Source organism: Salvelinus alpinus, chromosome 12 (genome assembly GCF_045679555.1).
Source record: "Salvelinus alpinus chromosome 12, SLU_Salpinus.1, whole genome shotgun sequence".
Taxonomy (NCBI): domain Eukaryota; kingdom Metazoa; phylum Chordata; class Actinopteri; order Salmoniformes; family Salmonidae; genus Salvelinus; species Salvelinus alpinus.
This window is the reverse complement of record NC_092097.1, coordinates 46,865,579-46,890,943: the sequence shown is the minus strand read 5'-3', so window position 1 is coordinate 46,890,943 and position 25,365 is coordinate 46,865,579. Positions and strand designations below refer to the sequence as shown.

The following is a 25,365-nucleotide window of genomic DNA, read 5'->3' as shown; positions in this document are numbered from 1 at the left end:
GATCCATAACTTTTGTAGAACCGGATGTGAGGGGGACTTTAATACTGACGCAATCCGGTACCGTACAACGAAAAAGGAGCGAACCTTGCCCAAAATGGTGTAAAGACGTGAAACCACAACACGCCCATCTTTTAATGAACAAGACACTTGCAGTCAATAACCTGGCTTCATCGCAGTGAAAGGCGAGAGTGGATATAGGTTTGCAAGCAAGCACTCCCATCCCACTAATTCAAAGGATTGTAGCTAACAAGCTAGCTACGCAACGCAGGTAGGAGTGGCTGGCGCAATCTTTACAGTAAACTAGCTAAATTACCTAGTTAGCTACGTTAGGAACTTGCAGGGAAATCAAATATTACATAGCTAGCAAACAAAATATGTAACACGATAGCAAATGCAATCAGCTGTTAGCTAACGTACTGTTCAATAATATTTTTGAATGCCTGCTAGTTAATTTAGCTTGGCTATGTTAGCTACGGTTTGTTTTCTATTTGGCATTAACTAACAAGCTAGCTACCCTTGTGGTCATCGTTAAATAAGTAACTAGCTAGCTGTCATCCCACAATCGAGTTGCCACTTTGAAAATTGTTCCGTCATGATATGATTAACTAACCCTAACCTTAGTCAATTACCGAGACAGAGTAGCTAAATGGCTAACTACCTGACGTAGCTTACCTACCCACCAAACATGCCTACAGATATCTAACGGTTATGTATCTAATTGTGATATCAGCATAATTATGATTTAGGTAGCTAACTAGGATATCAGTTCACTACTAGTAAGAATACTTGGCTAACTAGCTTCGAGGTGTGTCAATGCCTAACTAGCTGTCAATGGCTGCCCTCGAGGCCAGTCTACTAGCTAGATCCTTAACTGAACAAAAAAATAAACCAATATGCAACAATTTCACATGTTTACAGTTCATATAAGGAAATCAGTCAATTTAAATATATTAGGCCCTAATCTATGGATTTCACATGACTGGGAATAGATACCTTTTAAAAGAAAGTAGGGGCGTGGATCAGAATCTGTCGGTATCTGGTGTGACCACTATTTGCCTCAAGCAGCGCAACACATCTCCTTCGCATGGAGTTGATCAGGCTGTTGATTGTGGCCTGTGGAATGTTGTCCCACTCCTCTTCAATTGCTGTGTGAAGTTGCTGGATATTGGCTGGAACTGGAACACGCTGTCATACATGTTGATCCAGAGCATCCCAAACATGCTCAATGGAGGACATGTCTGGTGAGTATGCAGGCCATGGACATTTTCAGCTTCCAGGAATTGTGTACAGATCCTTGCCACATGGGGCTGTGCATTATCATGCTGAAACATGAAATGATGGTGGAGGATGAATGGCCGTCACGGTATCTCTGTGCATTCAAATTGCCATCGATACAATGCAATCCTATATCGTAACCCCACTGCCACCATGAGGCACTCTGTTCACAACATTGACATCAGCAAACCGCTCTCCCACACAACGCCATACACGCTGTCTGTTATCTGCCCGGTACAGTTGAAACTGGGTTTCACCCATGAAGTGGCCATTGAAGGTGAGCATTTGTCCACTGAAGTCAGTTCAAGACCCTGGTGAGGATGATAAGTACGCAGATGAGCTTCCCTGAGACTGTTTCTGACAGTTTGTGCAGAAATTATTTGGTTGTGCAAACCCACAGTCTCATCAGCTGACTGGGTGGCTGGTTTCAGACGATCCTGCAGGTGAGGAAGCTGGATTTGGAGGTCCTGGGCTGGCGTGGTTACACGTGGTCTGCGGTTGTGAGGCCGGTTGGACGTACTGCCAAATTCTCTAAAATAACGTTTGAGGCGGCTTATGGTAGAGAAATTAACAAAATTCTCTGGCAACAGCTCTGGTGGACATTCCTGCAGTCAGCATGCCTATTGCACACTGTAAACACATTTGTGCACAAAAATTGAGAAGCTTTTTGTGCGCATGGAACATTTCTGGGATCTTTTATTTCAGCTTATGAAACATGGGACTAACAGATCACATGCTGCATTTATATTTGTGTTTGAGTGTATTTAGATTGCTAGCGTAGTAGCTAATCTACCATAATTCATGGTGCACAGGAAAGACAGGCGCCGAAAGTACACACTTTTACATGGTGCCAGTCTTCAGTTAATTTGGGATCAAGACCCAGCTACTTGTTTCTACACAACATAACTGTTGAAGAAATATGCTACGGTGTACTGTACATATTTATTTTAATGCCGCAACGTATTAAACGAACTTTAATCCAACGTGGTCCTGCTCCAGCTAACTATGGAGCCCTCCGAGCAGCAGCAGCAGACGGGCCCAGGCTCTGGCTCTCAGGAGGTCAACCCTGTGTACCTGCAGCAGCTGCGAGAGCTGGACATCCCTGAGGAGGCTGCCAAGCAAGTGGGTTAATTACTGTATACAGGTTCTCTTACATTTCCTGAGAGATGATCTGCAGTATATTGTGCAAATCTTCTCTTTGATCATCTCTGTCCGCTAATGAAATATCTCTTTCTCTACTTACTAATGCATTCATAATGACTAAGGAGTACTGTACTTATGATTGACTTTGCTAATCCACCCAATACAGATCTATTCAAAGTCCTTATTTTCAGACATTTTCCATGTCTACCCCTCCACAGGCACTCTTGCACACCCGAAACGTGTCTGCTGAGGAGGCTGCCATGTACTACTTTAACAAGCTGGAGAATGAGGTGCCCATAAGCTAACCTTAGTTTGCACAGGTACAAGTTGGTACATTACCTCTCCTGTATCGTGTCTGAGCCCACCCTGAATGTCTCTCGTTCTCGCTTTCTCTCGTCCCTTCAGGAGGAAGGAGACGACGACCTCATGTTCAAGATGGTGTTTGTGGTGAATATGGACCTGGCCATGGGTGTGGGAAAGGTCAGTGTAAAGCATGAAACACCGTCTGACTGCGGATAGCTACTTATCACAGTGGGAGGCCGTTCCTTCTCTTGCTAGAACAAAAGCGGTACCTCCTGCGTGCCGACCCGGTAGCGACGAACTTAGCGCTTCTACTTTGCAATGCTCGTCAGTGGCCAACAACTTGACTTTGAGCCAATCGGAGAGCACAATCCCCGACGTGGGGTAGCCAACTGGACTGACAACAAAAAGGAAAAAGAGGGCATTTTTGCCTTAAATCCATGGATGAGCCAGTCATACTTTATATGCAATGTAGTCTATGGGAATGGTAGCTAGTTAAGTGCACTGCACACAACAAGATGCATTGCACACAACACTAAATACTTAATCCAAGATAGTTAACCACTGAACCTAGTATTGACATAATTAAATCACAATTGATTAGCTAGTTTCCATGAAACAGCTGCCTGTTAGTGCAGTGTCACTAGCTATGTTGTGCTAGCTAGCTAAACATTTGGCTATGGGCTGGCACTGGCGGTATGGGATTATGGAGAGTGAATGATATTTTTTTTTGTCATCTTGCTAGTTAAAATTGCTAGGTAGTTAAGTCGCTGACGACTTTAAGGTCTTTGCAACTCCCCAACGGGCTCGGGAGGCAAAGGTCGAGTCATGCGTCCTCCGAAACATTACCCGCCAAATTGCGCTTCTTAACACCTGCCCTCTTAACCTGGAAGCCAGCCGCACCAATGTGTAGGAGGAAACACTGTTCAACTGACGACCGAGGTCTGCCTGCAGGCGCCCGGCCCGCCACAAGGAGTTGCTAGAGCGCGATGAGCCAAGTAAAGCCAGGCCAAACCCTCCCCTAAGCCGGGCGACGCTAGGTCAATTTTGCGCCGACCTATGGGACTCCCAATCACGGCCGGTTATGATGCCGCAAAGCCGGGTCTGTGACGCCTCTAGCAGTGCCTTAGACCGCTGCGCCACTCCGGAGGCCCCGGTGTGTCTGAGCTTTAAGAAAAAGGGTTGGAATATGGTGTTTTGTCGAGCTAGTATGCTTGTTTTGGTGTAGTTTGTGTGAACCAGTTGCACAAAAAAATCCCAGTCTGCCCATATTGCTAATGCATTAAAAAATAAAATCTTCTAACTGAAAGTGTTTGTTGTGTAGCTGGCTGCGCAGGTGGGCCACGCAGCCGTGGGGCTCTACCAGGCCCTGCAGGAGAAGAACAGCTGGAGGGAGATGGCCTGGAAGTGGGACCATGGCGGGTAAGGACCAGACCACTTCCTCATTAGGGCATTATTTGAGACTTCATACTGCTGATCAAATTGGATCAGATAAAGACAGCCAAGATGCTTTTAAAACACCATAATGATGTCTGGTAATGGCATTGCCACCAGAAGGATATCCACATGTGTGTTTGTGTGGTGTGCAGGGCGAAGAAGGTGGTGGTACAGGGGACCAACATGGCCCACCTTTTGGAGCTGCAGGCCCTGGCCATGAGCCTTAGCCTGCCCACATACCTGGTCCAGGATGCCGGACGCACCCAGGTGAGACATGCGCCTCCATTGCGGCTACACCTGCTTACAGGCACATGTGCCACAATTATGGTTCCACAGCAGCACAGGTGCACAAGCCACCATTACGGTTCCACGTAACTCTGTAGCACCTGTTTACAGAGACACGCACAGCCACTATTAGTATTGAGTTTGACTATCAGTAGGGCTGCCAATGCCATAGACTGTACTGTTGACACGGCTGTGGCTGCCTGTTGTTCAGAAGGCATTATTTGAAGAGAACGATTTGGCAGGGCGGGCCGTGTTCGCCTAGTTTAACATGCCTTAATGACGACTGTGATTTAGGTAGGTAAGCGTTTCACACTTTGATACAAAACCATTGCAATGTGAAACTGTTAAATGACACTTGAGAGGGGCGGATGCATTCACAAAGACTCACAAAAAAATGAATTAACTTGTTGACAAAGATTGCAACAGCAAATAAAAAATGGTCAATACTCTATGAAGGGCACCCCATAACATATTTTATAAGCTGTACATAAACACTTAATAGGTCAACTGCCGCTTGTAGCTTACATTTGTTGACATATGCCAACCGTGGCAAACATTGACTTGTTCAAACAGGTTGCAGTGCCCCTGATAATGTGTTGATACATAATGATTAGTTAAGGTGGTTTTACACTACCAAGTTCACACAAAGTAATCCTTTGATAGTTGAAGACTACAAGAATGCTTGTCTTTTTATAACCAGAATGTGTTGTTTTGTAAGGCAGGATCAGACGGGTACATAACCTGCAAATTGTACAATGAGGTTGAGCGAAGAATGACCGACATTACAACAGAGATTTATGTTCTGTAGATGACAAGGGGAAAAATACACTTCCAGCGTTAAATAAAATAATCTGCATCAATTTAAAGACGTTGACCCAAAATCCGGAAACTCAAGTGATTATTTTATTCTAACTTAGTAAGTATTTTCTTAACTGCATTGTTGGTTAAGGTCTTGTAAGTAAGCATTTCACAGTATTCGGAGCATGTGACAAATATAATTTGATCTCTCCCTAGACTGCTGTACTGAAACAGCTGCAAAAACGGGTCACGTGTCTCGTGATGTTGCTGGATGCAGGCCTTGCTCTGCTTCGTTGCCAGTGAATTCTTTATACAGAAATCGGTTTTGAGTCCGGAAATGTGTACTTTTCCACCTAAAACATTTGCGATTATTTTATGGAGCCAACTGCCACAGCGGAAATGAGTAACAACTGCACATGTGCGCCCTCGTGGGGGAGAGACCCTGCTACGTCGAGAGACAATGGACATTGTGTCACCTTGCATTGCAGGATAGAATATCCCCAAAACATTGTGATAAATAAACATAGGCGATATAGTGTTTTGGGCTAATGTGAAAACATAAACCCACTAACAGTCCTGATCAGGTTTATGATAACCTTTACTTTATTGAATGATCGCTTATCTAGGCTACGAACTCGTTAGATAACTGTCCATTTGGCCCAGCTGGAACAGAGGTGCGTCTCCAATTAGTTTTTTGGGGGGAAGACAGATTTTATTTTTTACAGGCGGCCAGATTTAGGGCTGCAAACTACTCCTATTACCCCAGAGAGCGCACATGTGCTGTTACCCATCTCTGCTGCTGTGGCAGTCGGCTACATAATAATTATTTTAAGTAATCGCAATTGTTTTAGTTGGTAAAGTACACATTTCCTGACTCAAAACCGTTAGTACTTTTGACATGGCTCATTCGGCCCTGTCAAAAGCTTTCAATAAAACAAATTTGTCCACACTTCACGGATTTCTGAATCATGAATTCCCTGGCAACCGAGCAGAGCGAGGTCTGCATCCAGCAACGTCAGGAGTCATGTGACCCGTTTATGCAGCTGTTTCAAGTAGTGATTTACCGATATTACATTTTTGGTCGATATCCAATATTTTCCTTGCCAAAAACCCGATACCGATGTATATTTTTTAAACATTGCGGCCTTTTTAAGCATTCTAGTACAGTTAAATAGTTCAAACACACACACATGGATGCAGCATCTCAGTGCAAGAGGTGTCACTACAGTCCCTGGTTCGAATCCAGGCTGTATCACATCCGACCGTGATTGGGAGTCCCATAGGGCGGCGCACAATTGGCCCAGCGTCATCCTTGTTTGGCCGGGGTAGGCCGTCATTGTAAATAAGAGTTTGTTCTTAACTGACTTGCCTAGTTAAATAAAGTTTACACACACACACTGACCAAAAAGTTATTTTGTTGGCATTTACGTATGTCCCCATTACCAGTAAAACAATCAAAACCTATTTCTTTCACTTAGTTGCTGTGCTGTTTCGTTGTTCAGTCGTTTCATTCTCAACCAGGATTGATATTGAATGCTGTTTGGGTCTTTGCGTGTCAAAAAATATACTATTTAACACTATTTGGCGGGTCAGGACCTGAATATGACTGCACATCACATAATAATTTAACGGGTTCATACATTTTTTTAATGTAGTTATTACACATTGATTACACTATCACTGGTATTTTATGTCACAACGATTCATCGATACGTATGCTATGATGCTGGTCAAGTTGTCTCGCGCACCTACAGTGCTGGTCATTCAAAAAAAAGAAGCTAGCTCATGGATGCAAACAACAATGTTCTTCCCCAAAAACATAGCATAACGACAATCTGTTTCAGTAGCTAACTATATAGCTAGGTGTCATCTAAAATAACCCTAATTTATAAGACCGTTCTTATTTGATTAGTGGTGGTCGGACCATCTATGTGAAGCTATCCACAATAAGGATTAGCCACAATAGTGGACTTTGCGGTTAGCCTTCAAAATACAAGTTGGGCATAATTCTACTATTTGCATTACTTTAAATGGCATACTTTTATTATTGTGGCTAGCTTCACAAAACCCGGTGCGGTCGAGCCTCGCTAGCCAGATGAAGCTAGCTGGCTGCTTATAACGTTAGCTTTGGGCAACAGGGTAAAGTAGCTGGCTAGCTTTCTTTTCATTAATTTCAATTGGCAAACAACAAGTGGCAACCTAGCTAATACTTACTCACAAGGATTCCTAAATCATTTCTAAGAATAATGTAAATGACTGCAGGTTCTACTGGTCATTGTTTTCAGGCTGATTGTATTGGTGCTAGGTACCAACCTAAAGCTAGCTACCACAGAAGTTGCGGTCGAACAAATTATGCTTCATTACCAACGCGGTATTGTAAACACGTCGTTCGTGGCCGGTGTTTGCTTGTTTGCAGACTTTTTTTGTACAGCTTTGACAGTGCTACTGTATCTTTTTTGACAAGCAAAGACCCAAACGGCGTTCCATGGTATGTATGTCGTGAAGCTAATAGCAGGGAGCATTACTGTTTAACTCTGGTAGGGCAACATCTGAAAAATAGCGCACTCTGTTGTGTATCGGTGCTTCACCAGTCGGTGAAAGACATCACCCGCGACAGAACGGTTGATTGTTAAGGGCAATGAATTCCATTATCTTGGCTTTAATGGGTTTGGCATTTGAGTTGTTTCGCAGATATTTTTTTTTACTCTTTCAAATGACTGCTCGACTTGTGAATTCTCAATCCACACAGCAGACATTGTGGGCTAGTTTAAGAATGCTGTGTTGCACGTGTAGCGCAACATTTTACATGGCGTCGTTGTGTCATGTATCTACGTGATATAGGTATGCACGTCAGCTTTGATAATGGTTTTGCACATCGGGGCGTGAAACTAGACATCGACCGATATTTACATTTTTAGCTAATATCGGCTGATACCGATATATCGTGCATCCCTAGTTTTAAGTACAGCACTACAGTGGAGTTTCCCCTCTCTCCTTGAACTAGTTTCAATATAAGCAATCACTTGGGAGTTTCTGGATTTTGTGTAAACTTCTAATTTTAATAGCAAATTACTGAGTTATTTCCATAAATGTCATGCCTAGTCTTCCCTGGTTTTCCACCCACCTTTTGTTGCGAGTGCAACCTATTCCTACCCCCACCCCACGCACAAGGATGCTAATTTAAATTCTATGACCTTCGGCTTTTTGGCAGGTGGAAGCCGGCTCACGCACTGTCCTGGCCATCGTTGGGGAGGAGGAGATGGTGAACAATGTCACTGGAAGTCTGAAGCTGCTCTGAGGGACTAAACCAGCTGTGGAGGTGCAGGGCTGTGCAATGCCACAGAGGCAACCAGCAGAGGGCAGCATCCCCCTAAAAGCAGAAGGGTCTCAGCATGCAAGCGCAACAACGTAACAAAAAAAATGAAAAAAAGAGTAAAACAACCAGACATGACCCAACCACCAAGATGAACATTCAGCCATTTTTTTTCTGTTCCCTGTCCGAGCCACTGACTGGAAAAGAGATGTGTATAGAGTTGCTCATGTCAAGAGGAAGGGACTGGTTACTCAAACCGACAATGTTGAAGCCAGTTTGAACAGTTAAGCTATTTAAGAGGCATGGCCATTACTGTATGAGAGAATGGTATCCAATTTTTATGAAGCTGGAAGTTCATGGCATCCCATAATTCTGACTCCCAATTTAAAATATGATTTGGTGTATTGGGGGGGAGGGGGGAACAAGGATAGAACCTAGTGTTTTGGTGTTTGTTAAATACTGTTATTGTAATTCAAGCAGCAAAATATATAAATGTAATAATCCTTTTTAGATGTAGGATCTTCCTGTGAAAGTTACTGCTTGTCAGTAAGGAGCGCTTTACTGACACCTTTACCATTGCGTCGATGTGTAAACGTATACACATGTATGTATGCGACATTCTCCCCCAAAGACCCTGCCCCTTAGAAATGATAACACTACATACTGACGTCAAATGGCCGTCCATTGCTTTTATGTGCATCCGTCCAGGCCATATATAATCGGTGGCATGCCATCAACATTTCGCACAATCACTGTTGGAGTTTTTTTTACATTTGTTTTGGAGGTTTTTTTTCTCCATTTTCTGTTCTTGCAAAAAAGGATAAGGTTGACTCGACTTGCTCTGAGTTATAATTCCTGGACTTGGGGGTTTGGCGTAAAAAATAAGTGTGAGGAACTCATTGTATGGGTTAAAATAAGCTGCTGTGCTTGATGCTTGCACAGGTACTCTAGCTGATTTAATGGTTTACACAAGTGAAATGTTTTGTGTCATTTTTAAAACTGCTTTGAGGGTAAATGTGTTGTCTTTCTCTACGATGTAGTCTAAAAGATGTCTAGCTATGACTTCTACCTAATCAGTATAAATATCTAAGCTGGAGTAGCAGTTACAGGAGAACAATTAACTGCAAAAAAAAATGACACATTCTTACAGATTTAAGCATTGGACAACCAGATGCCTAGGATATGTTTCTGTTAAAACAACTCATTGTTCATCACTTAAGCAAAAATGAATAGTATTTTGTGAGCATGTGATGCCATTTGGGACCGTAAATGGCTCTGAAGTCTTACTAAATATGGAATGGTCTTATTATTTAAATGGAACTGACATGACATGCATGTAACAGTTATGCTGAATTTTTTTTCTTCTCCTTTGCGTTAAAGAGACCATGCAAAACACCATGACTGCATCCATTTTTTATTTTGTGTTAGCACTTTGATACCTTCCGGTGTTACAGAACAATTTTTTCCTGTTTTAAAACCAAGGAGCCCATTAAAAATTACTCCTGACCAAGTGAAGTATTTGACCCTATTATACTTTCATTTTTTGTAAATTACATTTCTACCCCAACATGAAAATGTCATATGGTACAATGACTGCAATGATTTGTTTATTAACATGATTAAAACTACTAATGTTGCAAGTTCCTCCCTGCCACATTTCAGCGCCGAGTGGGGGAAGTTCCAGGGCCTATTGCTTGGTTTGGCGCTATGGTTAAGTGACCAAAGGTCATGTGACATGACTATTGGTAGATGTAGCCTTTGCCTCGCTATTACACAATATAAGTATTGAAGACAGCCTCTGTGTTGCACGGAACAAAGGTTATCTTCTCTGTAGGAATCTAACTTCCCATAGCAATCAACCTATCGGTTTATAAGAGGGTGGAAATAACTTGGAAACTAGTGACATGATTTTATTAGTTGTGTAATCATTCTGATGAGCTTTTTTAGACTATAGAAATACGCTTGTTAAGGTTGACGTGCGCTACAGCATCTCTCTAATGGCTGCCGCGGTCACGTCATGTCGGATTGATCGGAGGAATGTCTTGGACCGTTCACGTGTTCCGAGCGAACGCAATAAGAAATCCAACATTGACGGCCGAAATCGCGGCCAGCATGTGGGAAAGATCGTTGTCCATGAGAATATACCCGAGTTTCCTAGTTGTAATTACAAGGGCATTCATGTGCACTTTCCATAGTAGCAAGCGAGCTACCATTGACAAGTAATGCCGCGTTCCTGTCTTGTCGGAAACTCGAGCCCTCCAACTTAAAATTAACGTAAATTATTTACGTTGAGCTTCCAATTGATTTATTCTGGTACATCACAAGTGGAAACTCTGGATCCGATTATTCAGCAAGTCGGACATTTCGGAGTTTCCGAAATAAGGTATAAGGTCGATATGAGCAGAGCAGGGGAACCCAAATACATAAATAAACATAGCCTGTACGTCAAGAATGTAGGGATGGTCTTTCAATTCAGCCTGAACGATGAATAACAAGGCCCTAATACAATTAAAATGTAGATTTTCAAATTAATGAATGTTGGAACGTTCCATGCGATTGAGCAGTATTCCAAAAGAGGCCAGTGGCAACTATAAAAGAGCTGCGACCTCACAGATCTATGTAGACAAAACCGAATGAATCTTTGATTTATTCAGTTCACAATCTTAATTATCATCTCGCAGAAATATACTACGTATGTCAAAACTCAAATGGATCAGTTCTATTCACTAAAATGTCATTTGTATGCTTGTGGTTACGTGTGTTACCTACTGTGAAACTGCATTGGATAGAATAGAATTTCTGAGTAAAATTAACAATGTATAGATTTTAGAAGCGTGAAACATGAACGTTCTATCTTGCAGCCGTCTCCGCATTTTGGACCATTGCAACAAATGACGTTTGCATTTATCACTTTAGCTAATCCAAATTCTTCTCTCAGGTCCATGATAAGAAATAAAGAAGCCAATCGCATGTAATCTTAATTCTATCCATTAATCCTCAAACGCAGTTATTTATTTAACGATGAAGAATAATGGAAGCGGAATCTTCATCCATTCTTTGCATGTGCTCGTAACAAGGTCAAACGCGAAAAGCAGAATGTAGCCTAAAATCTCTATAATCGAAAGAAAAGTATATTTATTCTGAAACCGCTATCGAATGTTGGTTGTTTATAATAAAATACGATCTGATCACATACATGAAAAGCCTATTCTTCTCGCCAAAACTCCCTTATTGATAATGACGAGCCATTCGAATAGATGGAATTTTCGTGAAGTGTGTCCTTGGCTATCCCCTCTCAAGAGTGTAGTTTTGAATTCGGGCTGCGCAGTATGAGGCACAGGGGTAATACGAACAACCCTGGTCAATTTCCCTGTCCAATCCCTTGCCAGATCCTACAAGAACGACACCTCATATTCCATTCATGACACTTTAGGTGGGGCTGACCTCTGTCGTATTCCCTGGTATGGGGCACTGGAGACCCCGTGTAGCTAAGGTTGGCTACTCTGTTTCGGTATGTAACGAAGGCTTTTTTCCTTTGCGTTGAGAATACATACATAAAAAAGACATTCAAGCAATATAATCCCTCTATAAAATAATCAAATAAATCCTCGGCCTTTTCATTTAATTACTTGAGCATTTCCCCCATATTGTAGACACGGATCCGCTTTTTGTATAAAATTCTCTCCCGAATCCATCCATTCTAACGATACTTGCGATCACTCCTGTATGCCACAACTACACATGGCAAAATCCGAATGCGCTTCAGCAACCCTTCCTAGAAAAACGTCACGCCCTCTTGGCAAGACAACAGCAAAATTCGGCGCCCTATTTAACCAATGGCTTGCTCGTACAGCAATGTTGTCCTTTGACAGGCACTTCACTGACCAATAATACATTGGAGGTAGGACATCAGTGCAAAACCCGCCCTAGTAATGAGCCCCTGCATCTTTGCCTGCGAAACCCCGTGGCACCGTTGTGTGTCAGACAGTTTCGCTGGGACCCGCGATCTATGCCGGCGAGGAGGGGGATGGGCACCACTGCGAATGTTAGGACCCGAGACAGAATCATAGCCCTGTACTACTACCACATAGAGCTGCATATACCCCTTTATAAATATCGATTGTAAATAATATACAACACCATAATAAACGGATTAAACCACCCTGGATTCAACATATACACTCGATGGAAATACGGTGCCCAAGCAGGATAGGGAATTAAACGTTCAACCTTTACGTGGGGGAGATTTAGAAGTTTGTTTCCTACCCCAGAAGAGGGAGATACCAAGGGGGGCAAAGGATACAGGAGACTCCGAGGCCGAGTTGGAGGCCTGGTTCGATTTGATGTTGGAATACTCGAAGATCTGCAGACAACACAGGAGGATACTTAGTTCGTACTGGGTTGGAATGTCTCACTAGGTGAGTGGTTTGGTCATGTTAAATGTGTATTATAGGTTGATTTACTTATGTATTTTCAACGTTTTAGTTGAAACACATTGGATTGCTTGCTGTCTTTCACTATCATAACGTCTTCACAAATTCTGTGCTAGCTAAACCTGTTAACTTATCAAATGCAACTGTTCACTTTGTTAATCCTTATGCTAATATTCCTGTTATTGTCTTATATCGCAAAGCAGTTGATGTTTGCAATGGTTGTCCTTGGTTTTGGCCATGTAACTTAGCTAGCTACATCCATTGCAATTATTTGATAGTTAGCTAGCTAGGCTAACCAACGTTTACCTGATGATAAACAATGTTCATTCCTGTTTTATGATCACCTGAAACATTGTATTCTTAGTTTTACATTTATGATTTTTCGTGAGTTTGACTTTACTAACTCAGCAATGAACGCATTGTATTCATTAACACTATTTCCAACGTACCTATCTACTTGTAATAATAACGTTAGTTGGTTCCCACGATGGCTGAACAGCTGAATAACGTCACCTTTCTTGTTCTCACGAAATTGATTATTGCCTTGTTTTAGCTTTACTATTATATCTAGTTATTTTAACTAACTTAGGTATTATTAGTTATATTACATTTTCTCTTGAAGTTACTGGCCACGTAGTGATTGGTTTTATACTACATTAGAATAAACCACACTTCAAGAGGACATTCTTCTTATTGCCCGTGGTCTGGTGCTTATTAGTTAGCCAACTAAGATTGGCAAAATAGGTTGCTTACAAGCTGCTTGACTAACTGATAGCGTAGATGGCTGCGTGTGGCTTGGAATCACCAGCTTGATACGTTGCTTTTCTTGGCAGCTATCATTATATTTAGGAGTAGCTTTGGAGAAAAATTAAAGGTAAATGTCCCTAAGGTAGATAACTACCTAGTTGACCAGACTAGTAAGGCTGTTGGGACATTTTCCAGTTGATTGTGTCCACACTTGATAAACAGTATTTCGTTATGTGTCCGAGTTGTGACATGGTGCATATTTTTACAGCTTTGCATTCATTGATTTAGGCTATCCCCCTTTCGTGTTCAGTTAGCCAATACTGTAACGGTACTATTGTTAGTCTAACACTAGATGCGTTTGAGTTCCTGGCGTGTGAAGTGTGTTTGTTTTATATTAATATATATATATATGCGCTACATAAGATTGGGCCACTTAACATTTTTACTTTATGGATTAAAGCTAATAGAACGCCATATCTCAAGAGTAGTGACTTATTTTTCTAATTTACCAACCCCCAACGTCTGTGGCGGATAAGAGAAATGGGTGGTATTTTTGAGTGGAGCTCGCGTTTCCTTTGGACCGAAAATTGTTGCTAGAGAATGGAATGGCTGTAGACTCGGATATCGAGCTTTCAGCTTTGCTAAATTTGATTTAACACTGTTGTTTTGGCCTGTTTAACCGTCTGTCTATGTTGGACAATGAATACACTGGTAATGACCGATATGAGGAATTCGAGGGACAATTGTTTCACTTAGTAGCCACCAATGTAGACTAATTAGTCTTTACAATCATTCAAGAGACTTGATTTGGACAAGCCCGCCCAGTTTATTTTTAGATCTAACCGGATGAAGTTATCTTGTTGACGTAGTTGTTCTGCATAGTATGCTTACTGATCTTATCGTGTCATTTTGTGTATTGGCTGGCAGCTGTTGGAATGTTTCACTAATGCGTTGTTATAATATAAAAGGGCCACTGTTTGTGGGTAGCCGCTTCATCGTGTTCGTGTTGAGCTCCCAGACCGAGAGCAGTGTAGTTGTGGGTAAAAAGGTGATTGGGTAGTTGTGTGGGTGAATGCAAGGTAATATATTCTGCTGTTGATGAGTTAGCTCTGCTTAGAAACCTCCCCATTGTTACAACATCAAGTGTTCCTGTTCCATATAACAGCAAAATACTGTTAGTCCATTCTTGCATATTTCCAGAAATAAAATGGAATGATAAAACCGTTCGGCTACCACGACCTATCCTATTTCAGAGTAGGCTGGATTTGAATGTTTTTGTTGGTCTCGAAGACTGCCTGCCGGTTGGCACAGCGCACAGCCTGGACTCGTTTTGATTGGTCCCGGCTCGCATTCTCTGAATATGTTTTCACGTATTTTAATAACCTTGCCGCTGCCTTTCTGGCCTCATGACCATTGAAAACATGAGCCCCACACTCTCCCTCGCCTGACCCTTCTTTTTATCTAAAATAAACTGTGCTCACGGAGACAAACACACCAGTTCCTAAGAAACTCACGGAGAATTGGTACACGGACACACAATGGCTTGCTTTCTTAACCCAATCTGCAAATACTGTGAAATGTGTGCGTGGTCTACCTGGCCCTTTCATTGACCCGCCTCATATAGCCTCCCATTTTGTATTTGTCGACCTCTATTAAACAGGCTCACATTTTCCGCATGACATAAAGTTAGCCTACATAAATGTAAAAACATAACACAATCAACATGCATGAGTTAATGTAAAAGGGTTGAATGAGTGATTCAGGAAGATAAAATGGCTTCAGCTATACACAGTAGCCTATACTGTTAATGTGTTTAGCCTTGGCAAGTTTGTCTTCGACAGTACTGTTGAATAACCTGCTTGGATTTCCCTTTGTGTGTGTCTGGAGGCTGCGGAATTCCCCCCAAAAGTGGGCCCCTCCAACGGTCGGAGATCTAAAGGAATGTGCAGAAGGGCAAGGTTAGTCTTAGCCTGACGACTCACACTAAATCCTTCCGTTGATCACTCCATACTTCAGTCTGAGACTGCCATCATTGACGTTGTTTATGGTGATGAGGGGCGCAGTACAAAACAAAGTCATCAGCGATTGGATTGTTTCTAACCAATCAGAGTATCAAAGCCAATGACGAATTTTCAAACTGCTGCTTTACCCAAGTGTGTTCTTTCATCGGTTTTTGGACCAATCAGATGGCCCCGAATGTGTTCACATTCAGTCAAGGGTTGGGGAGATACTCAGATCCAGACCCATTGTGGAGAAGAAACTAATATCTGTCGGCGTGGTGTAGCATTTGGCTGCCGCAAGGAGTCTGGCTAGCCAGGCAAGGTTAGTCTGGCCTGATTCTGTGTTCCTATTAATGTGTATAGCTAGCTATACACACAGCCCTAAAAGCAATGCAAGTGATCAATAACTGTTGGGCAACAATGTGTCGTTGTAACTAATAGATGGGTTAGCTGACAACATCATGAAAACGATGTGCACGCTTCAATGGGGCAGAAATCTGAGTTGTTGTAATTCTGGATGGTCAGATAACAATGACAAACTGCCATGTGGGGAATTGTGATTCATTTCAGCTACTTTAATCTTGCTCTTTATACCATGTCTTGTTTTGAGGTGTTTTGACTGATTTCATGTCAATGCTAAAATGGCAGAAATTCGCTAGCTAGCTAACCAACAACTGTAACCATGTATTTGATGTTTTTTATGTGGTTTTTACATTTCCAATAAACGTTGGAGACGAAATATAGTTTATATGTTCAACAATCTAATCCAAACCCGTCGATTTTGTCTCTAAACAACAAATCCGTCTATATAAAACCAATCAATGGAAGTTGAAGTTGCTGATTTATTGATGTTTCTGGAATGTTGAACACCTTAGCATGCGAGTAGATTAGCTAGGTTTTCCAGCCTGTGTATGTAAGAAAGAGACAGAATACTGGCCTGTTTCCAACAGAGGAAGACAGGATTCCAGCTCCGTCGTGCAGACTGCTTTAGGCAGGGAAAATGAAGTCCTCCGCTGACCATATACATGTTGATGGCACACTGTGTCATTACATGAAGAACAGGTGTGCCCATTGACATGGTAATGTGGTGTATTTCTGCAGTCCCTGTTTTAAAAGTGTCGTTATTTTGACGGATCGAATTCACCGCTCAGAGAATTGAACGACAGAAGCTTGGTTGTGAGAGACCTCTGTGGTTTGTACTTAGCTACTTCCTTGTTTGTTAGTGATTTGCAATGGCTTTTAGTGAAGCCATTACCTCTTCCTCGCCTAATAGTAAATGGGTCTCAACCACAGTTGCCTTTCCTGTCTCTGCACCTTTTTTACTGACTGGATGTGTGTTGTACTGTACCAGTTGGATATTGATTGCCTTTGGCACGTTGGTTGTTTTGCTCGTGTCCATGCCAGTGAAGGTTGCCTGAATTTTAATATGCATTTGCGCAAGGGTGTGTGTGTGTGTGTGTGTGGAACGGCCTGCATATGTGACTCTCTTTCTCGCTTACTCCTCCCTGCTCTCTCTCCTCCCCCCTCTCTCCACTGCTCTCTGGCAGCTGCTCTGTGTTGTGTTGCTGGCTCATCTTGCACAATGGGGTTAAAAACAAGTCGCTGGGATGCCTGGCTCTCTGATTGGCCCAGGGGCTCTGAAGCTGCTCCAATGGCGCCCGCCGATTCCTCAGCCCGACCACTGCACTGGGGGAGCTGTGTTGGAGGGGGAGGAGGTGGCTGGTGGGGAAAAACAAGGCGGGGAGCTACGTAATCATCTTGCACTCAAACTCTTCATTCTCCTCCTTTCTCTCGTTCTTTCTAGGCTGTTTCCTCACTCCCTCCCTTTCTCTAATGTTCTTTGCTTTTGCGCTCTCATGCTCCGTCCTTCGCACTCTGTTCTCTTTTGTTCTGTTTTTCTTGGTCGAGGTCAGGGCTCTGTACAGGCCAGTGAAGTTCTTCCACATCGATCCCGACAAACCATTTCTGCATGGACCTCCCTTTGTACACGGGGGCATTGTCATGCTGAAACAGGAAAGGGCCTTCCCCAAACTTTTGCCACAAAGTTGGAAGCACAGAATCGTCTAGAATGTCATTGTATGCTGTAGCGTTTAGATTTCCCTTCCATGGAACTTAGGGGTCTAGCCCGAACCATAAAAAAACAGCCCCAGACCGTTATTCCTTCTCTATCAAAGTTTTACAGTTAGCACTGTGCATTCGGGCAGGTAGCGTTCTCCTGGCTTTCGCCAAACCCAGATTCGTCCGTTGGACTGCCAGGTGGTGAAGCGTGATTCAGAGAACGCGTTTCCACTGCTACAGAGTCCAATGGCGGTGAGCTTTGAACCACTCCAGCCAATGCTTGATATTGCGCATGGTGATCTTAGGCTTGTGTGCGGCAGCTCGGCCATGGAAACCCATTTCATGAAGCTCCCGACGAACAGTTATTGTTCTGACATTGCTTCCAGCGGCTGTTTGGAACTCTGTATTGAGGGTTGCAACCAAGGGCAGGCCATTTTTATGCGCAACGCGCTTCATCTCCTGTCTGTCCGCTTGTGTGGCCTACCACTTTATGGCTGAGCTGTTGTTGCTAGACGTTTCCACTTCACAATAACAGCACTTACAGATGACCAGTGCAGCTCTAGCAGGTCAGAAATTTGACGAACTGACTTGTTGGACAGATGGTATCCTACGACGGTGCCACATTGAAAGTCACGGAGTTCTTCAGTAAGGGCCATTCTACAGCCAATGTTTTTCTATGGAGATTGCGTGGCTGTGTGCACAATTTTATACACCTGTCAGCAACGGGTGTGGCTGAAATAGCTGAATCCACTAATTTAAAAGGGTGTCCACATACTTTTGTATATGCAGTGTTTTCCCTTCAAATGTGTGTCGGGGACAATAAAACAAGCTCAAGGTCAGAATACTGACGGATTTGCCTTGGCCAGCTGAAACATTGCAAAACCTTGTGCATATTTCTGACACGTGTTTACACAAAGGGTGTTGTCGCACCGCAGAGAGCAAATAAAGAAGATGAATAAACTAAATAGGAGTCAGATCCTTCAACACCTACCTACCCACTGCAGCTGCCCACTTTTGTAATACGCAGCTGAAAACAAATGGGGAAGTTGTTCCTGCTCTATCCGCCGCCTCCTGTGACCTGGAACTGAGGTTCCTGTTGGGGGGAGGGGTGCCTTTTTATTGCCTTGCTTCAGATTTGTCTCCCTCCCAAAACTGGTTATGGCTGAGTTGGAGGTTAGGCAGCACTAGCTGTTCCATTTACTTCCTCTTCACCAACACCAAGCAATGGTCTAAATGTTTTCACTCATCCATGCTTACTTTATTGAATACTGTACAATGTAATTTTTGTGCCTGTTTTAAATCATTTGTATCGTTGCATTTCCTGAGCCCAAAACAGAGTAGAATTGGTGGGCAACAGACTCTGTATCGGTACCCCCTGTATATAGCCTCGCTACTGTTATTTTACTGCTGCTCTTTATTTATTTGTGTTTTTTATTTTTTACTTATCTATTTTTTTTAACTTAACACTCATTTTTCTTAACTGCATTGTTGGTTAAGGGCTTGTAAGTAATAATTTCACTGTAAGGTCTACACCTGTTGTATTCTGCGCATTTGACAAATACATTGATTTGATAGGCTAAACCCAGGAACCCGAAGGCATGTCAAAATGGCCGCTCTGTTGTCTGTGTGACGCTGCGTCTGGTCTAGCGTTAGCATACGTATGCGTTTTCTGATCAACATCAGCGCGAGGTGGAGTGAAGGCTGACCGTCTGTCTCGCTGCATAAGCACGTCAGCTAAAGGAGGAAATGGAAATGTCATGTAAATGTGTTCGTCATGGGAGAGAGAGAGAGACTGCTTTATGTTATGCTAGAACACGGGCTTATCTGACAATGAGTGGTCAGGCCCTTGTTTAGTTTTTTTGCTCAGGCTTCTGCGGACTATTACATGAAGTACAGGGAGTGTATTAGCTAAAGAGACTGTTACTCAGACTCACTGCCTTTTACATTTATTTTAATTTCTCCCTTTTTTGATGTGAAAATTCCACCCTGACACCCATGAAGCAGGCTGATGCAAAAATAGAAGGCAGACGTGCCTTCTTGTGGTGAAGTGACCAAAAGTCAAGCACTGAGCCCAGCCAACAAGTTCCAACAAATGTAAGAAAGTAACCATCCCATGATGAATGTCGACTGTTGCTTTTGTTGCGTCTTTGGCACTTTGTACGGCCCTATTAACATCTACTCTAAACAGATGGTTTGCTACCTCAACATCGAGAAGCAGACTTTATTTATTCAATGAGCAGCTCTTGTGTCAGTCTGACTAATAGAAAGTGATAGGTCAGACTGAGATGTTGTGTGATATGGACAGAAATCCATATGGCGATTAAATTGCCTGAATTGATGTGAGAATGTTAGTAATAACATTAATGTGTGCCACAGTTTTTATTTTAATTACCCTTTAAACTATTACCCATCAATTGTCCCCGTTTGGTCCTGGTCAGTCCCTGGATGGGAGACCAGGTGGTGTTGGAGGGCCAGTAGGAGGCACTCTTTCCTCTGGTCTAAAAAATATCCTAATGTCCCAGGGCAGTGATTAGGACACTGCCCACTGCCCTGTGTAGGGTGCCATCTTTCGGATGGGACGTTAAACGGGTGTCCTGACTCTCTGAGGTCAATAAAGATCCCATGGCACTTATCGTAAGCGTAGGGGTGTTAACCCTAGTGTCCTGGCTAAATTCCCAATCTGGCCCTCAAACCATCACGGTCACCTAATAATCCCAAGTTTACAATTGGCTCATTCATCCCCTTCCTCTCCCCTGTAACTATTCCCCAGGTCGTTGCTGTAAATGAGAGCGTGTTCTCAGTCAACTTACCTGGTAAAATAACAGATACATTTTAAAAACAATCACCCATAATGAACGACATCAGCAAAATGCCTGCGATATGTGATCGTTATGGTCGGTGTCGATAATCTTCTGTTTATCGTCCCAGTTCTATTGTGAACCCAAACCAGCATCTCTTCCCTTTCCCTCAGGCTCTCTCTCTCTCTCTCTCTCTCTCTCTCTCTCTCTCTCTCTCTCTCTCTCTCTCTCTCTCTCTCTCTCTCTCTCCTCTTCTCTTCTCTTCTCTTCTGTCCCAGTGGCTTGGTTTGTTTGCTTCCGAAACAGATGATTGATTTTGTGACACATTGGCCCTTCTGTCGGCCTGCTCCCCCTTTTTTGTTTTTCCATTGTGTCCCCCTCATCCCCACTCTGGTCCCAATCCATTCAGACAGCTGGACACTGTTGTGTTAATGACAGGCTGCAATGCGCTTCTCGCTGCTTGACCGCATGGCATGAGAACCGTCAGGTCATGATATCGGTGTTCTGATCTGACGACACGATGGCTAACCAAATTGGAGTTGAAATCGCGGTTTAGCCATTTGATTTTGAGGCGCTGTCTCAACTAGGGCTAGCCTAAATCGCGATATCAAAAAAGAATGAGTGTTGGGACTCAGTTCGTGGGATTATTAATATTCTACCTCGTCTCAGTATCCCATGTTTACTTTCAGGGGGTTGCTTTTAACAGGAGGCTGGGTGGGGTCCTATTTGTGTTGTGAGACCAGGAGACTGTCACCGTGGGGAACAATTGGGTTGTGCGTATAGCAGACAGTTGTGACATTCAAAGAGGATGAGAGAGATGGAGGAGCTGTTATCATGCATACTGTACTTTCTCTCTCCATCTCACTTTCTCCTTCTCGCTCTTTCTATCTCTCTCACTTTCTCTTTCCCCCGTTATTTTCATGTGGAAGGGTTGCATAAATGACTAGCGACTTCTGCCAAATATCGTGTGGGATTCCAGAGAGGAGCTTTACTATCTACCTGCTTCAAGAACCTTAGACTCTCTCTTTTATTTTCTATTTTTCTAAACCAGAAAAATATTTCTTATTGAGGCCTTCATTTTCTACTAGTTTCCCAGAAGCTAGCTATTCCTCTTTTGATCAATGTTCTGTTAGTGATGTATTTTTTAGAACTTCACATCACCCACCACAGGTGTTCTTTCAATGCAGCTCAGCCAGTACCTTGTGCATCAAAATGTAAGCTCCAGGGTTGAGGTCAATTTCAATTCTAGTCAATAGCAGAGGTGCATGAAGATGGCGGCCCCCATGCATTTGCCACAAATTCCTAATTTTGTTAAGATCGCCATATTGTACCCTGCTCTCTTTTACTCTTTTTGTTTTATTGTTGTATGGTTATCAGCAGAGTATATATGATCCCAATGTTGGCTTCAAGACAATGGCAGTTTGAACAAAATAAAAAGTAGATTGTGCTGATTTGTGGGGACATTTAAACCATGTCGTGCACCGTAGTTTAAAAACGCAGTGGATAGTGCTAAAACAATGACTGCAAGAATCAGATTTTTCCAATGTCAAGTAGCTGCAGTTAAAAGAACCCCCCCCCCAGTAAAACATGCATTGCTAGGCTACGCCCAGTAACTGACGTTTGGAAGCATTGAAACGCCAGATGAGTTTGCTGATCCACCTTGTCGTTTCAAGTCTATTTCTCAAACGTTCTGTGTGTGTGAAGGGGCTCGCATTGTGCCAGGCTATATGTCTTCTGCTTCTATTAAAAGTTTCTGGTGTAAAAAATACATTTGCTAACAAAATGCTTATGCCTCATCCACATCACCAAGGTTGAAAGTTTTGTACTTATTCAGTTTCACATTTTTTAACATTTTAGTCCGTGAGGTTTCATGCCGTCCTGTCTGACTTAAAAAAAAAAAAGCGGTGTGGTTTTTGGGTGACAGATTTATTTTATTTTTTATTTCACCTTTATTTAACCAGGTAGACCAGTTGAGAACAAGTTCTCATTTACAACTGCCACCTGGCCAAGATAAAGCAAAGCAGTGCGACAAAAACAACACAGAGTTACACATGGGATAAACAAACTTACAGTCAATAACACAATAGAAAAATCTGTATACAGTGTGTGCAAATGAAGTAAGGCAATAAATAGGCCAATAGTGGTGAAGTAATTACAATTTAGCAATTTACACTGGAGTGATATATGTGCAGATAATGACAAACAAGTAGAAATACTGGTGTGCAAAAGAGCAGAAAAACAAAAACAAATATGGGATGAGGTAGGTAGTTGGTTGGATGGGCTATTTATAGATGGGCTGTGTATAGCTGCAGCGATTGGTAAGCTGTTCTGACACTTAGTGAGGGAGATATAAGTCTCCAACTTCAGTGATTTTTGCAATTCGTTCCAGTCATTGGCAGCAGAGAACTGGAAGGAAAGGCGGCCAAAGCAGGTGTTGGCTTTGGGGATGACCAGTGAAATATACCTGCTGGAGCTCGTGCTACGGGTGGGTGTTGCTATGGTGACCAGTGAGCTGAGATGAGGCAGAGTTATACCTAGCAAATACTTACAGATGACCTGGAGCCAGTGCGTTTGGCGACGAATATGTAGCGAGGACCAGCCGACGAGAGCACACAGGTCGCAGTGGTGGGTAGTATATGGGGCTTTGGTGACAAAACGGATGGCACTGTGATAGACTGCATCCAATTTGCTGAGTAGAGTGTTGGAGGCTATTTTGTAAATGACATCGCCGAAGTCAAGGATCGGTAGGATAGTCAGTTTTACGAGGGTATGTTTGGCAGCATGAGTGAAGGAGGCTTTGTTGCAAAAATGGTAAGCCGATTCTAGATTTGACTTAGGATTGGAGATGCTTAATATGAGTCTGGAAGGAGAGTTTACAGTCTAATCAGACACCTAGGTATTTGTAGTTGTCCACATATTCTAAGTCAGAACCGTCCAGAGTAGTGATGCTAGTCGGGCGGGCGGGTGCTGGCAACGATCGGTTGAAGAGCATGCATTTAGTTTTACTAGCATTTAAGAGCAGTTGGAGGCCACGGAATGAGTGTTGTATGGCTTTGAAGCTTGTTTGGAGGTTTGTTAACCTCTCTAGGGTACGTGAGACCCACTTCTTCAACAGCCAGTGAAACTGCTGGGCGCCAAATTCAAATACAGAAATACGCATTATAAAAATTCAGAAAACAAAACATATTTTACATAGGTTTAAAGATTAACTTCTTGTGAATCCAACCACGGTGTCAGATTTAAAAAATGCTTTATAGCGAAAGCATACCTTACGATTATTTGAGAACATAGCCCAGCAGACAAATCATTACAAACAGTAACCAGCCAAGTAGAAGAGTTACACAAGTCAGAAATAGAGATAAAATTAACCCCTTACCTTTGATGGTCTTCATATGGTTGCACTCAGCAGACATTAATTTACTCATAAATGTTCCTTTTGTTCGATAAAGTCTCTTTATATCCAAAAACCTCCGTTCGCGCGTTTTCTTCAGTAATCCACAGGCTCAAACGCAGTCAAAACGGGAAAACAAAAAAAATCCTAATTGTATCCGTAAAGTTCATAGAAACATGTCAAACGATGTTTATATTCAATCCTCAGGTTGTTTTTAGCCTAAATAATCGATAATATTTCAACCGGACATTAACGTTGTCAATATAAAAGGTAAACAAGAAAGGCCCTCTCTCAGTCGAGCACATGAAAAAGCTCTGTGATACTTTAGGGTCCACTCAGACTGCTCTTACTTCCTCATTTTTCAGAATACAAGCCTGAAACAATTTCTAAAGACTGTTGACATCTAGTGGAAGGCATAGGAACTGCAATTTGAGTCCTAAGTCAATGGATACCGTAATGGCATTGAATAGAAAACTACAACCACCCCCCCCCCCCAAAAAAAAGAACTACTTCCTGAAAGGATTTTTCTCAGGTTTTCACCTGCCAAATCAGTTCTGTTATACTCACAGACACTATTTTAACAGTTTTGGAAACTTTAGAGTGTTTTCTATCCAAATTCACCAGTTATATGCATATCATATCTTCTGGGCCCGAGTAGCAGGCAGTTTAATTTGGGCATGCTTTTCATCCAAAATCCGAATGCTGCCCCCTACCCTAGAGAAGTTAAGTGTCCAAAGAAGGGCCAGATGTATACAGAATGGTGTCGTCTGCGTAGAGGTGGCTCAAAGAAAAGCAGGGCAGGATGGATATAGGTCTGTAACAGTTTGGGTCTAGAGTGTCTCCCCCTTTTGAAAAGGGGGATGACCGCGGCTGCTTTCCAATCTTTAGGAATCTCAGACGATACGCAAGAGATGTTGAACATACTAGTAATAGGGGTTGCAACAATGACGGCGGATAATTTTAGGAAGAGGGTTAAGATTGTCTAACACAGCTGATTTGTAGGGATCCATATTTTGCAGCTCTTTCAGAACATCAGCTGTCTGCATTTGGGTGATGGAGAAGGGGGGGGGGCTTGGGCCAGTTGCTGCGAGGTGTGCAGAGCTGTTGGCTGGTGTTGGGGTAGCCAGGTGGAAAGCATGGCCAGCCGTTGAGAAATGCTTATTGAAATTCTCGATTATCGTGGATTTATCAGTGGTGACAGTGTTTCCTAGTCTCAGTGCAGTGGGCAGCTGGGAGGAGGTACTCTTATTCTCCATGGACTTTAGTGTCCCAAAACTTTTTGGAATTAGTGCTGCAGGATGCACATTTCTGTTTGAAAAAGCTAGCCTTTGCTTTCCTAACTGACTGTGTGTATTGGTTCCTGACTTCCCTGAAAAGTTTCATATCG

The 25,365-nt window shown here is 42.7% G+C and overlaps 2 protein-coding genes across 9 annotated transcripts in view; both read left to right on the top strand.

Moving 5' to 3' along the window:
- The first annotated feature begins 19 nt into the window (after positions 1 to 19).
- Positions 20 to 10,066, top strand: LOC139536256 (probable peptidyl-tRNA hydrolase 2). The gene is made up of 7 exons (XM_071336629.1): positions 20 to 268; positions 2,275 to 2,397; positions 2,637 to 2,708; positions 2,824 to 2,898; positions 4,043 to 4,140; positions 4,308 to 4,422; positions 8,450 to 10,066. The coding sequence occupies exons 2-7, from the start codon at positions 2,281 to 2,283 to the stop codon at positions 8,534 to 8,536; spliced, it is 564 nt and encodes a 187-aa protein (XP_071192730.1). The 5' UTR covers positions 20 to 268; positions 2,275 to 2,280; the 3' UTR covers positions 8,537 to 10,066.
- Positions 10,067 to 12,467: 2,401 nt separating this feature from the next.
- Positions 12,468 to 25,365, top strand: part of LOC139536254 (histone-lysine N-methyltransferase SETD5-like) — a 43,294-nt gene continuing 30,396 nt past the window's right edge. For 2 of the 8 annotated variants that reach the window (XM_071336621.1, XM_071336624.1), the window contains exon 1: positions 12,505 to 12,969. The gene's annotated coding sequence lies outside the window, so the exon portion shown is untranslated. Of the gene's footprint in view, positions 12,970 to 15,670; positions 15,690 to 15,804; positions 16,054 to 25,365 lie in introns of those variants that run through there. The other 6 variants (XM_071336623.1, XM_071336618.1, XM_071336622.1 and 3 more) reach the window with 6 other exon arrangements.

Bases quoted from the DNA above. Each gene is read 5' to 3' on its own strand.
- LOC139536256 (XM_071336629.1), top strand. From the start codon at position 2,281: ATGGAGCCCTCCGAGCAGCAGCAGCAGACGGGCCCAGGCTCTGGCTCT. The intron at 2,398-2,636 runs GTGGGTTAATTA...ACCCCTCCACAG, and splicing joins CTGAGGAGGCTGCCAAGCAA to GCACTCTTGCACACCCGAAA. The intron at 4,141-4,307 runs GTAAGGACCAGA...TGTGGTGTGCAG, and splicing joins TGGAAGTGGGACCATGGCGG to GGCGAAGAAGGTGGTGGTAC.